Source organism: Lynx canadensis, chromosome D1, assembly GCF_007474595.2.
Source record: "Lynx canadensis isolate LIC74 chromosome D1, mLynCan4.pri.v2, whole genome shotgun sequence".
NCBI lineage: Eukaryota > Metazoa > Chordata > Mammalia > Carnivora > Felidae > Lynx > Lynx canadensis.
The window spans coordinates 87,874,949-87,888,910 of NC_044312.2; the positions used below are offsets into that span (position 1 = coordinate 87,874,949).

Genomic DNA, 13,962 nt, shown 5'->3' on the forward strand with positions numbered 1-13,962 from the left:
GGAGAGGAGAGGAGGATCATTACTTACCCTGATTACTGTGCTTCTGTTTGATCCCACAGTTCTCTTTCTGACCCAGAGGAGAGTGCAGATCAGTGAAACCTTGAGGTTCAATGTAGCCAAAGGGCTCACGCAGGCATTGCGGAAGGCTTTCCACCAGAATGACGTCTCGGCTCACGTAAGCCTCTTGCTTTTGTGATTAGACTAAGCCGTCCACATCTTCCTCTTGGGCCCAGAGGATGCTAGACTGTTTTCCTCCTCCCTGGGTATTGTAACCTTACTTGTCAGAAGTAGAATCTTTCTTCATTTTGGCAAATAGCTAATGTGTGGTGACTAGAGAAAAAGGTCAGATTTTGAGATGGAAAATTGAGGTTAATTGCCTTATGTCTAATCTTTTTTTTTTTTTTTCAAGCCTGGATATACTGTTTTGAATTGTCCCATTATCCAGTTGTTTAGGGAAATATAATATTGTTAGTGTAATTTTCAAGAAACCATCCATTGCTTTTCCCTTTATCTCCCTCAGCATTGTAAATAGTTGGTGATTTATTTCTGGACATTTAAAAATTATTGTAAATTGAGTCCAACTTTGCTTAAATAGCCAGCAGCAGACAGGGAAATGAACATTTTTTTTCTCCTCTAAGAACTTTAATGCCAAGTACTATTTAACAACTGCAAGCTGATTTTGATGGTATATCCAAGTGATGGAAGCCTTGCTTTACACTCTTTTGGATTGATTCCAAGTTTTAAAGCCCTAAATGTGATTGGCAGTCGGGAGACAACCCTTTTCACCACTAAAAAATATTGCTCTGGCTTTTTCCTTTGATGTTTTGTTCTACAGCTGCATTCAGCTTCGTGGTCTCCATGACCACACCAAGGACTAGGAATGAGGTTTGGTATGTAGTTTATCGGTCATTGTCAATCTCTTTTATATAATTCTGAGAGGGGTAAAAAAGGAAAAAGAAAGAAAGAAAGAAATAAAGAAAGAAAGAATGCATTTCATGAGAGGCATCTGTGGTTTCTGCACCAGAAACTTTATTTGAAAGTTGAAAATGTGAGTATTTCTATTTGGTCACCTGACATGTAATTTTCACTAAACTTCAGTCATTTGTAAACTATTCACAGTTTTTTCCCTTTTCTGTATACCATCCCAGACCACTGTGACAATTAGTTATGAATTCAGGGTTTGTTTGGTTTTTTTAAGTTTATTTACTTTGAGCGAGAGACAGCGTGCAAGCATGAGCACGAGTAGGGGAGGGGCGGGGGGGGCTCCTCCTGCTAACAGCAGACTCCATGCTATTAGCACAGAGCCCGACACGGGGCTTGATCTCACGAACTGTGAGATCATGACCTGAGCCAAAGTTGGACGCTTAACCAACTGAGCCACCCAGGCACCCTGTGAATTTGGTTTTTAAAAATGAGCTCATTTTTAAAAACTTAAATACCTTTCTTTTGAAAGGATGTTTGATATTAGTGCCATAAGTGTAAATGAAGATCATCTGCCACAAACATAAGGTAATCATAAAAATGAGTATAATGGTAACAGCTTATTACATTCAAGCTAGACATTGTTACTTGCAGAAGGCTCTAAGGCTGATGATGTCCCTTGTGTCCCTTTGTTTAAAAATATGATTAGCAAGCATTAGAGAGGTGTTAAAAATAAATAATCCCCAAACTGAGACTTCCTCCGTGGGGTAATTGGGATTTGAGTCACTTTCTCACTGGGCGATCTGGTATTGTTTAATGCTGTGTCTGTGTTACATGCAGAAGTATCTCTTGTTCCACCTACAGTCATCTTGAACACCACCTTTAGGTCACAAAGTGGCAGAGAGCACACAGTGTGGAGGAGGCAAAAGCATAGCCGTCTGTCGCAAAATCAGTTTTCTTGGTTTCTCTGACAAATACACGTGACATTACTAATGCAAATGCAAGAGTCGGAGTGTGTGTGTGGGAGGGAAGCGTGTGTTTAAAACACCCTGGGGGGTGCCTGGGGGGCTCAGTCAGTTGAGTGCCCAACTCTCGGTTTCAGCTCGGGTCATGATCTCATGGTTCGTGAGTTTGATCCCGGCATCCAGCTCTGTGCTGACACAAATTTTCTCAAAAATAAATACTTTTTAAAACTCAAAAAACGAAACAAACCAAAAAAAAAACAAAAAACAAAAAAACTCCACCCTGAACTGTTATAAAACACTAAGAAGGCAAAAGAAAACAAAAATAAAATGTAAAGCCTCAAAAATCTTCCAGTTGGGTCATAAAGAGTTCAGCACATCAGTATCCCTTAGAACTCAATTTTAAGAGAGACTCTGTATAGCCCATCCTCATCCTAACCTTGGCCTTGAACCAACCTACAAGCCAGCTTTTAAAGAGAGGAATTCACCTCATTTATTATCTGACTCCCTGTCCTGAAGGAGCCTCCACCTTATCTATCATTTCTGCCTTTTAATTTTCATAAACGATAAGAACTATAATAAAGCTATTCTTCCCAGCATTTCATCTCTGGAAATCTCTTTTACTGACTGTCTCCTGTCTGCCTTCTTGACTGACCATTGGTGCTCACAAGATTATACTCAGGTATTTAAGGAATCAAGAAAACCTGGGGCACCTGAGTGGCTCAGTCAGTTGAGCATCCGACTTTGGCTCAGGTCATGATCTCATGGTCTGTGAGTTCGAGCCCCACATTAGGCTCACTGCTGTCAGCTCAGAGCCCACTTCAGATCTTTTGTCCCACCCCCCTCTCTTTCTGCCCCTTCCATGCTCGCTGTCTCAAAAATAAACAAACATTTTTTAAAAAAAAAGAAAGAAAAGAAAACCCCCACAGATTTAATTCTATTCCATGTAGGTGTGATATAAATTGTATTTTCGTATTGTTTTGTATTCTGATATTTTGAGACTTGCCAATCCATGTGTGCTGTATAGAACTGTTAGAATATTTGTTGAATGAGAACATCGTATTCCACAGCCTTGCTAAATAACAGTTGTGGTTCTAAGAAATACCAACAAGAACTTAAAGCACCATGGAAATAAACACTGAGTTCTGGGTCCGTTTGTTTTGTAGGTGGACATTCTGGAACATTCTCATAACGTCACAGTTGGTTATTATGCTACCAAAGGGAGACTGGTATACTTGCCTGCCGTAGTGATTGAAATGCTGGGTGTTTATGGGGTCAGCAACGTCACTGCAGATCTGAAGCAACATACCCCAAACTTACAGTCAGTGGCAGTACTTGCCTCCCCGTGGAATCCCCAGCCTGCAGGCTACTTCCAGCTGAGAACAGGCAAGTACCTATCCGTTCTGGGACTGGGGGCAGTACCAAGATGACACCCTGTTTAAAAAGGTCAGTGCCAGCTGCTCCATCATCTCTTAAAGCCCTTGTGCACTTTCCTCAAAGGGCCCTGCTAATCAACTGTCCAGTTCCCTGCACATGAGCCTAAAGTTCCCAACCCTGGATTTATTAGAAATGGTCCTTCGCTGGAGCCTTCCTTCCCAATTTATATAATTAGTACTTTATGAGCAACAAGTTACTGTATTTTTAATTTTTTTCCCCCGTATTTCCAGTGGATACTGATAAGAGCTAAGCATCCATAAAACCTGTGCTTTGGAGCAACACGTTCTAGGTGCCACTGAATCTGAATCTCTGAGTTTAGGCCTTAGAGTCTTTCTCTCAAGCTCCCTCGTGATTCTGACCATGTGGTTGGTGAACCACAAGAGTGGAGAAACCATCAAAATTGAAAGACTCCATCAACTTAGTGATGCAGGCCAACTGACTCTTTTTCCCCTTCCAAAGAAAGAGAAGACATGATCTTTCTTTGATTGTTTTTTTTTTTTTTTAATCATTCTTGGAGCAGATGTCTGCATAATCCAACCAAATGATCACTAAGCCCTTTGCATTACAAGGAACCTCAGGTTCGATCATGCTTTTAACTCTTCTCTATTATAAATCATTTTAAGAGTCACTTCCAGCACTACAACTAACCCCTGTCAGTCCTTACTTGCCTGATTTCTCTGATGTCAAATCATGCTGTTTTATATGGTGATTGTTAAGTCCAAGGAACTAAGACACACAACTTTGGTGAGAGCGGATTGATTACTCCCATTCCAGTGCTGCAGTTTGTGAGCCAGTCCGACAACATCCAGTCCTGCAAGTTTGCTCAGACGATGGAACAGAGACTGCAGAAGGCCTTTCAGGATGCAGAGAGGAAAGTCCTGAATACCAAGAGCAATCTGACAATTCAGGTAAGGAGGAGGGCACTTCCAACGTGTAGTTGACAGAGGCCAGCCATGATGCAAATGCTGGCAAGGGGACTTGCTCCCCTATTTCAAAACTGTCTGGTGTAAATGTAACTTTGTACTTTGGGCATGTGATGTAGACAGGAGGAGATGCCACTCTGGGCCACGGAGTCGAGTTGGTCCTGGCATTGATGAGAATGTCTGGAGTATGGCCGTGACAGCAGGGATGCTGTTTTGCTATCTACCTGGTATGGTTTGGGATTTTGTATTTATTTTCCCATGTGAAGCTTCCTCGGGCCTTCCCAATACATTTACTATTTTAAAAATGAAACTAGCGATGCTGTATAAGATGTAGTCTCATAAAATGAATCAAATATCTTATAAAATGAATCCATTCTAAATAGCTAACTCATCAAGATTTGCCTATCTTGTGATTTGCATTGCATTATTTTCTTCTTTTGGAGTTTATTTATTTGTTCATTGTGTGTGTGTGTGTGTGAGAGAGAGAGAGAGAGAGAGAGAGAGACAGAGAAAGAGACAGAGAGCACGCAAGCAGGAGCAGAGAGAGAGGGGGAGAGAGAGAATCCCAAGCAGTCTCCACACTCAGGGCTCAAACTCACAAACCTTGAGATCATGACCTGAGCCGAAGTCAAGAGTTGGATGCTTGGGGCGCCTGGGTGGCGCAGTCGGTTAAGCGTCCGACTTCAGCCAGGTCACGATCTCGCGGTCCGTGAGTTCGAGCCCCGCGTCAGGCTCTGGGCTGATGGCTCAGAGCCTGGAGCCTGTTTCCGATTCTGTGTCTCCCTCTCTCTCTGCCCCTCCCCCGTTCATGCTCTGTCTCTCTCTGTCCCAAAAATAAATAAACATTGAAAAAAAAAAAATTTAAAAAAAAAAGAGTTGGATGCTTAACCAGTTGAGCCACCGAGGCACCCCTGCATTGAGTTATTTTCTAGACATCCACATGCACAGTCACCCTAGTTTACACACACACACACACACACACACACACACACACACACACACACATTTTATATTTGGGGCTTACCATATGCCAGGACTGTGCTAGGTGTTTTAAAAATATTTTGCTAAATAATACTCAAGATATCCCCCTGAAGTATTATTATCACCATTTCACAAAAGAGGGAACTGAGAGGCTAAGAAACTTCCAGAAGGTCACATGGTTGGTAAAGAATGGAACAAAGATTTGAGTCAAAGCCCATAATCTTATTCACTATGCTATACTATGAAACTTTTGGCAAACACATGAATTCTTTCCCAGGAAAATCCTACTCCTAGTCTACTGTATTTCAGTTTACTGGACTTACAGTAGACATGCCACTAAAGCTTTTCTCAGACCCACTTTCTGCAATTATATAGTTAACATCCCTCTAAAGTCAGATGCTTCTTAATGATATTCATGCAGCCCCCAAATTTCTCTGATTAACTGTACAACCCAATGTCTCTATTTTTACTGAACTAAATCCTTTGCAATTAAACCCAGTGGTTTTGAAATTGACATTTAGCATAAGTGAATTATCAGCAAAGCCAATACGATGTAGAAAGCATACAATTTAATTTGAACGAGCAGCTTTCCTTTTCTAGATTTATCCAAAGTGTACATGGAAGTATCTCATTATGATTTGGTTCATATTAGATTAAGATCTAAAAACGTGTCACAAACACAAGATTTATGTAAGAAGTATGACTCAGCTCCCTTGTGGGAGATCTTTTTCTTTCTGATTGGATTGTGATCCTCACAGGTGCATGATTCTAGTTAGGGCTCAGCAGCAAAACATATACTCTGATTGTATTCAGGAAGCACAGACCCAATGAGTGCCTGGTATTTATCAGGCACTGGGAGAGACATCAAGATAAATAAGCTGACTTTGTCCTTAAGAAGCCTCACTTGTGTTGTTGTATGATAGTAATGGGCCATGAACTTTGTAAAGCAAGTAGCAAACTTCCCTTAGAAAAGACTATAACAGACAATTTGAAAAGTGCATCTACATACATTTTATTTTATTTTATTTTATTTTATTTTATTTTATTTTATTTTACTTATTGTATTGTATTTTTATTTAATTTTTTTAGAGAAAGAGAGAACATGTGAGTGGGGGCATGGGGAAGGGCAGAAGGAAAGAGAAAGAGACTCTTAAGTAGGCTCCATGCCCAATGTGGGGCTCAGTCTAATGACCCTGCAATCATGACCTGAGCCGAAATCAAGAGTCAGATGTTTAACCAACTGAGCCACCCAGGTGCCCCTGCATCTACATACATTTTAGATGCTCTTGAACATTTCAGCAACTCTTGAAATGAATGGATAATTGGGTGAGTTGTTTTGTTAACCCTATTTCGCTTTTTGCCATGGCTGACAGGAATTCCAGAACCAATTTGTTGCCTGGATTTTGGAATCCTATATGCAAAAGGCCCCTATATCATGCATATATTAGCTACATGCTAACCATCCCTCTGGGGTTGTCTTTAATCCCCCTGGGCTTGTACCCTGACATGGTTTTGTAATTAATAACTTTCCGTTTTGTGGTATTAAATGTAACTTAGAGGGCAGCTTAGATTCTTTCTGGAATAAGACCACATAAATATTTAATTAATTTGTTCACAGAGTCATTGAAAAGTGACTTTTTTTTTTTTTACTTGTATAGCATTGGTATTAGGGGCTAGATTACGGTATACTCAATTAGGACCTTTTTGGTTGTGAATCGAAGCATATAAGGCTTAAACAAAAAGAGGTGATTGGCTCATATAACTGAAGGGTTCACAGCATATTTCCTTCAGGCCCAATTTGATTCAGGTGCTTATGTGATTTCTTCGTGAAGTTCTCTCTTTATACCTTGGTCTTGCCCTGGGCTCGCATCATCTTCAGGACCAGTAGGGTGATCCCTGGCACCTCCAGGTTTGCCTCATCCTTACTGCTCACGGTCTTATGGAACCAAGGTGCCTTTTTTTGTGGCATTCCAGGAAAAATCCTGGGATTAGCTCTCATTGGACCCAGATGGACTATGTGCCCATTTCTGGAGCAGTAACTGTGACCAAGGAGATAAAATGTCCCAATCAAGTAGGCCTGGCTATGCCCACTCCTAGAGCTTGAGCACACGAATCCAACTGGAGAGAAGAGGTGTTTGCCTGAGGAAATTATGGTGGTGCCATAGAAGAAGGGAGAATGGATGCTGGGTGGGCAAAACAACAGCATTCCATTCCACTAGCATTTTTTTAGGTCTGATTAGCTAAATGGATTGTGGCAGGAATGAGTGGGAAGTAAGAGATAAGGCCGGAAGTCACAGGAGTCTAAAAGTAAAGGGGTAATGGGAAAGTGCCCCCTGTAGGGGCTGCTTGTACTAGGGACAAGGCATGACTTTCAGGGAACATTGACATGACCTTAGCTCAGGCCTGTGAACCTCTTCTTATTTATGAAGCTAGTTTTAAGCCGCCACCAAGAATGGTTACACTTTTCTTAACTATAAAAATGAGGTTATTAAAGAAGACAAAAAAAGAAGGACAATTTGTGCTTATGAATTGGAAGACTTGATATTGTTAAGATATCAGTACTGCTAAGAGCGATCTACAGATTCTGTGCAATCCCTATTAAAATCCCAGTGACTTTTTTTTTTTTCAGAAATAGAAAAACCCATCCTAGAATTCATATGATTCATTTGGTATCTCAAAGGACCATGAATAGCCAAAACAATCTTGAAAAAGAAAAACATAGTTGGAATTCTCATGCTTTCTGATTTCAAAACTTACTACAGAGCTACAATAATCAGAACAGTGTGGTACTGGCATAAAGACAGACATATAGACAAATGGAACACAAACAAGTTTGCAAAAAAAAATCTTTGCATATATGGTCAAGTGATTTTTGACAAGGGCCTCAAATCCATTCAATGGGGAAAAGACAATCTTTTCAACCAATGGTATCGGGAGAACTGGACATCCACAAACAAAAGAATGAAGTTGGACCCTTATCTAACACCATATACAAAAATTAACTTAAGTGGATCAAAGACCTAAACATGAGAGCCAAAACTATAGGACTCTTAGAAGAAAACAAAGGAGAAAACTTCATGGTATTGAATTTGGAAATGATTTCCTGGATATGACACCAAAAGTATGGGCAACAAAAGAAAAAGTAGTTAAATTGTACTTCAGAATTAAACACTTTTGGGGCATCTCGGTGGCTCAGTCAGTTAAGCTTCTGACATCGGCTCAGGTCATGATCTCACAGTTTGTCGTTTGAGGCCCGTGTTGGGCTCTGTGCTGACAGCTCAGAGCCTGGAGCCTGCTTCAGACTCTGTGTCTCCTCTCTTTGCCCCTCCCCCACTCATGCTCTGTCTCTCTCTGTCTTTCAAAAATAAACAAATGTTTAAAATTAAAAAAAAAAACACTTTTGTAGATCAAAGGGCACAGTTGATCAAAAGGCAACCCACAGAATGGAAGACAATAATTGCAAATCATATATTGGATAAGGAGTAAATATCTAGAATATATAAAGAACTTCTACAACTCAAAAACATAAAAACAATCCGATAAAGAAATGGGCAAACAGCTTGAATAGACATTTCTCCAAATAAGATACATAGATCAATAAGCACATGAAAAAATGTTCTACATGACTAATCATTAGGGAAATGAAAATCGAAACCACAGTATACCACTTCACACCTATACACTTCATACCTATTAGGGTGGCTATTAAGAAAAAAGAAAAGGGTTCCTGGGTGTCTCAGTAGGTTGAGAGTCCACTTTCAGCTCAGGTCATGATCTTGCGGTTCGTGAGTTGGAGCTCCGTGTTGGGCTCTGTGCTGATAGCTCGGAACCTGGAACCTGCTTTGGATTGTGTGTCTCCTTCTCTCTGCCTCTCTCTCTCTCTCTTAAAAATAAATAAACATTAAAAATTTTTTTTAAAGATAAAAAATAGCAAGTGTTGGTAAGAATATGGAGGAATTGGAATCCTCGTGCATTGCTGGTGAGCTTCTCAAACGGCATAGCTCTGTGGAAAATGGTATGGTGGTTCCTTAAAAAATTAAACATAGAATTACCATATGATGCAGCAATTCTACTTCTGGTATCTACCCAAAAGAAAGTGGGGACTTGAAGAGATATATGTATACCCATGTTCATAACATTATTCACAACAGGCAAAATGTGGTAGCAGCCCAAGTGTCAATCCACAGAAGAGTGGACAAGAAATGTAGTATATACATCTGATGGACTGTTATTCATCTTTTAAAAAGAAGGAAATGCTGACATATGCTACAACATGAACGAAGCTTGAGGACATTATGCTAAGTGAAATAAGCTAGTCACACCAGGACAAATACTATGTGATTCCTCTTATAAAAGGTGTTCAGTTTTGTCAAATGAATAGAGTAGAATGTTGGTTTTCAGGGGCTGAGGAGTGGAAGAAATGGAGAGTTGTTTAATAGGTACAGAGTTTCAGTTTGGGAAGATGAAAAAGTTGTGGAGATGGATGGTGGTGATGGCCACACAACAGTGTGAATGTACTTAAGGCCGCTGAACTGTACCCTTAAAATGGTTAACATGATAACTTTATGTGTATTTTGCCACATTTTTTTTTAAAGTTATAACTTACCGGATCCAGTGTAGTTTCTGTAGAAGAAACTACAAGTTCTATAGGCATCTTTGGGATCCAGTGAGATTTAGTTTAGTTGAAAAGCAAAAAATAGAATGTTCACACTGGAGATAATGGTCAAAAAGTTATTTTTGTTATTATTCTTTTAGGTGCTAGTACAGTTGAGTCTTTTGAGTTGTTCAGAAAGAAGCACCTTTATTTTTGGTACCCTGGGAAGGTGGCATGAATACCTGTGGCTCAACCACAGTCCAAAAATACTTTCAGAAAAGAGAGAAAGAGTTGACCAGAAACGTTGATTGAGTGTATCATTAATCATGGGACTACAGGCTCTGCGTTAGAAAATTATATAGCAACTTCCAGGGGTGCCTGAGTGGCTTAGTCAGGTTGAGCATCCGACTTCAGCTTGGGTCATGATCTTGTGGTCCATGAGTTTGAGCCCCACGTCGGACTCTGTGCTGACGGCTCGGAGCCTGGAGCCTGCTTTGGATTCTGTGTCTCCCTCTCTCTCTGCCCCTCCCCTACTCTCAGTCTCTCTTTCTCTCTCTCTCTCTCTCAAAAATAAATAAACATTAAAAAAAATTTTTAAAAGAAAATTATATAGCAACTTCCACTTATGGGAAAAGTGAGAAATAACAAGAAGGTATTCTTGACAATCTTTTTAAAAATAATGTCTAAAAGGAAAGTTGCAGGGATATTTATGTCTGAACACACAAAGGTCTGGGAAAGACAGGATTATCAGTTGGCTCCCTGCAGGAAGAGAGGTCACACTCAGATAAAGGTAATTTGAAGAAAGTCTAATAAAAGGGATTCTTTGCAGAAGCATGGGCAGACTCTAGGAAAACCACTTATAGCCAAGGCTATAAGTATTGGGGCCTGATGGGGCAAGGGGAAAGAGCAGTTACAGGAGGCAGAGGCCAAAGCTGCCCCCATAAGAGCCCCACTGTGGGAAAGGAGTCCCCGACATACCAGTTCTCTGACCCCACTCTCCTTCCAGTCTCTCACATCCTCCCGAGCTCCTTTTAGCTGAAGCCAGAGGGAAAGGAGCCCACCGAGGTGGTCCACAGTGTCTGCCTTTCGGGACACTGAGCAAAACGTGGGTGGGTGGGTGGCAAGTGAATCCGGAAGGGGAGAGGGCACAGAACAGAACCCAGCACAGAACCCCACACTATCTCACCAAATTAAATAACTTCCTACTGCATCTGTTTTTCAAATCTCATCTGTGGGATATTTTTGTCCATACATTGACCCAGAAAACCGCATTTTCCAGTAATGAGAAAACGGACTTAGACAAAATTCAAGAAGAAAACCACACGATCTCATAGTAATATTTACATATTCCATATTGAATTAATAGGTCACAAGGAAATGTAATCACTCTCAAAAGAGGCTGTTTTATATTTCTGAATTCCTTTTGTCATCAGGTTTAATCACTCTGCCCGTTCGCTAGGGTGATGATCAGTTGTGTAGAAACTTCAAGGTTCCCCCCACATTTAACACAGGCTTTCTCTGAGCAGTTGAGGCCTCTTAGATTTAACATTTCCACGCTCTATTTTGTATTTTCAGAACCATAAACGTAACCTGAGACAATTTAGCCCCTGGAAGAGATACACATACCTGGTTAAAACCCGAAGTCAGACTATCTGGGTTAGAATCCTGGCTACATAACTTATTATCTATTATCTGTGTGATCATGGGCATGTCTCATTCCGGGCCTCAGTTTGCTCCTCTGTAAAATGGAGCCATAGCTGGATACACTTCATGGGGTTGTGGTGAGAACCGAATGAGATCACGTGTCCTCAGCACAGTGCCTGGCATTCAGCCAGCAATCCATAAATGATGGGTATTTGTTATTCTTGTCTCTTCCTTGCTTTTCTTCACGTCCCTCTCATCTCTGCCCTCAACTTCTGCTTAAACTTCTCCTCCCAGGGCTTCCATGAAACAAACCTTCATCTTATTTGGCATGTCTCCCTCCCCTTTCCTCCTGTGTCGATTCAGATTGTGAGCACATCCAATGCCTCCCAGACAGTCACCTTGGTGTACGTGGTGGGCAATCGGAGCTCCTTCCTCAACGGCACGGTCGCCAGCAGCCTCCTCCGCCAGCTCTCAGCTGAGCTGGTTGGGTTCTACCTCACCTACCCGCCGCTCACCATTGCTGAACGTGAGTATGTTCACCCCTCACAGGGACACTGCCTTTTCCCTTCCCCTCAGGTCCCTTCCCATTTAACAAATGTCTATTGTGCCAGGCACATACTAACTCTTTTATCGTGAAACAACTGAAATCGGTGATAAACGGGGATTGAATTGATAACAAGTGTATTGCACACTGAACAAAAGCATTGGTTAGGTGCCTTTACAGTTCACATATCTTATGTCATCGAATCCTCACAAAGCACCCTATAGTAGTACAGAATGCGCCCCACTTTGCAAAGGAGAAAACTGAGGTTCCAGGAGGTGTAACAAGATGCTCACTGTCACAGCTAATGAGACATGGAACCTAGGGCTTGAACCCAAACAGTCTGCCTTTGAGCTTACAGTAACTGCCCTGTGGGGCGTCTGTCCTTGTGGCCTTCTGGGTTGCTGTGGTTTCCACCCATTTGTGCCATCAGCAAATGTTCCCGGGCCTTCAGCCCTTGCCCTGGCTATAGATAACATAATGCAACTCATTTGCAATCAGCATCGTGACTTTACTGGATGAAGTCCCCATAGTCAGTCTTGTAGCCTCCTCTTCCTCTAATGTTTCAGTTATATAATCCTCATTACCATGCAGAAGGCATAGACTCCAAAGACAGTGCAGCCTACATTTTGTACCCAAACACTTACTTGGTAGCCAAAGGAAGTCAAGATTTGTGCTCTTAAATGTAATTGTTAATACATTTCTCAAGGTCATTGGTCAAGTTTTTTTTTTTTTTTTAACTTTCTGTTTCCTTCTGTGGTTGCATTTGATACTGTAAAAAAATGAAATTGTGTGTGTGGATGTACTTAGCACACAGTAGCCACTCAGAATTGTTTTGAGTGTTTAAATGGCAAGCTTTTGCGAATTTCCAAATAGTAAGGAAAGATGACTCTCAATTTTGTGGAAAGGACAATGTCATGAAAGATGGCATTATGTCACATGGCAGCATGTGAAGAATTTATTTTCTTTCCTCTTGATATTCTGATAATAACAACAACTAAGATTTATTGAGCACTTACCATGTGCCAGGCTCTGCGCTAAACCCTTTACATGAATTAGCGCTTATGGCCACCATACCTTCAAAAGAACCAGGACTATGTCACAAACATTTGGCTAATAATAAACTTAGTCCTTGACACTGGAAAAATCCATTCAAGAGAGGATCATTCCTAAAAATATTAGTGATGGTTGGATAGTTTTTACAAAGAATGTTATAGTTAAGACAGGTTCTAGCTGTGAGTTTTGATAGTGAAGATGTTCCACTTAGGAAGGTTCTGATGAAAAAATCAGAAGAGCATAAATTTACAAACCCTAAAAACCGCTTCATCTGAAAGTTAGCCCTTTACTAAGCATTTTACTTTTCAGAACAGCGAAATAGTTTTGGCCTGTATATCCTGGAGTTCCTAAGAATGATAAAGCTGAATTTAGCTGTTTGATATTTTATTATGTATGTCCATTTTCCTAAGTAATATTTACATATAAAAACTGTGAAAGTAACTTGGTGTGTTTCTTATTTGTTTTAGCACTGGAATATCCCAACCTTGATATATCGGAAACAACCAGAGACTATTGGGTAATAACAGGTAATCTCTTATTTTACTCCCCCTTTCCTCTTATCAGGTTGCTGTGTGTGTTTTTAAACTACATGTCAAAAGAAGTCCCCAAAACGAAATAATAATATAATAATAATAATAATAATAATAATAATAAAAACTGCATGCCATTCACTGATAGAATCAGCATCTTTTCTTTGGTCCTGTTTTTTTTTTTTTTTAAATAGTTTTTAAAGTTTATTTTTATTTATTTTGAGAGACAGCAAGGGGGGAGGGGCCGAGACAGGGAGAGAGAGAGAATCCCAAGCAGGCTGTGCACTGCCAGCATAGAGCCTGACACTGTGCTCGATCTCACCAGCCATGAGATCATGACATGAGCCGAAGTCTAGAGTTGGGTGCTTAACCG

General features: G+C 40.7%; 1 protein-coding gene across 1 annotated transcript in view; it reads left to right on the forward strand.

Moving 5' to 3' along the window:
• The window catches only part of KIAA1549L (KIAA1549 like), a 118,660-nt gene that overhangs the window by 5,655 nt on the left and 99,043 nt on the right, over positions 1-13,962 (forward strand). The window contains exons 3-7 of the mRNA XM_030333177.1: positions 60-175; positions 3,050-3,269; positions 4,095-4,228; positions 11,826-11,988; positions 13,527-13,586. Coding sequence (XP_030189037.1) covers positions 60-175; positions 3,050-3,269; positions 4,095-4,228; positions 11,826-11,988; positions 13,527-13,586 — 693 coding nt within the window. The remainder of the gene's footprint in view (positions 1-59; positions 176-3,049; positions 3,270-4,094; positions 4,229-11,825; positions 11,989-13,526; positions 13,587-13,962) is intronic.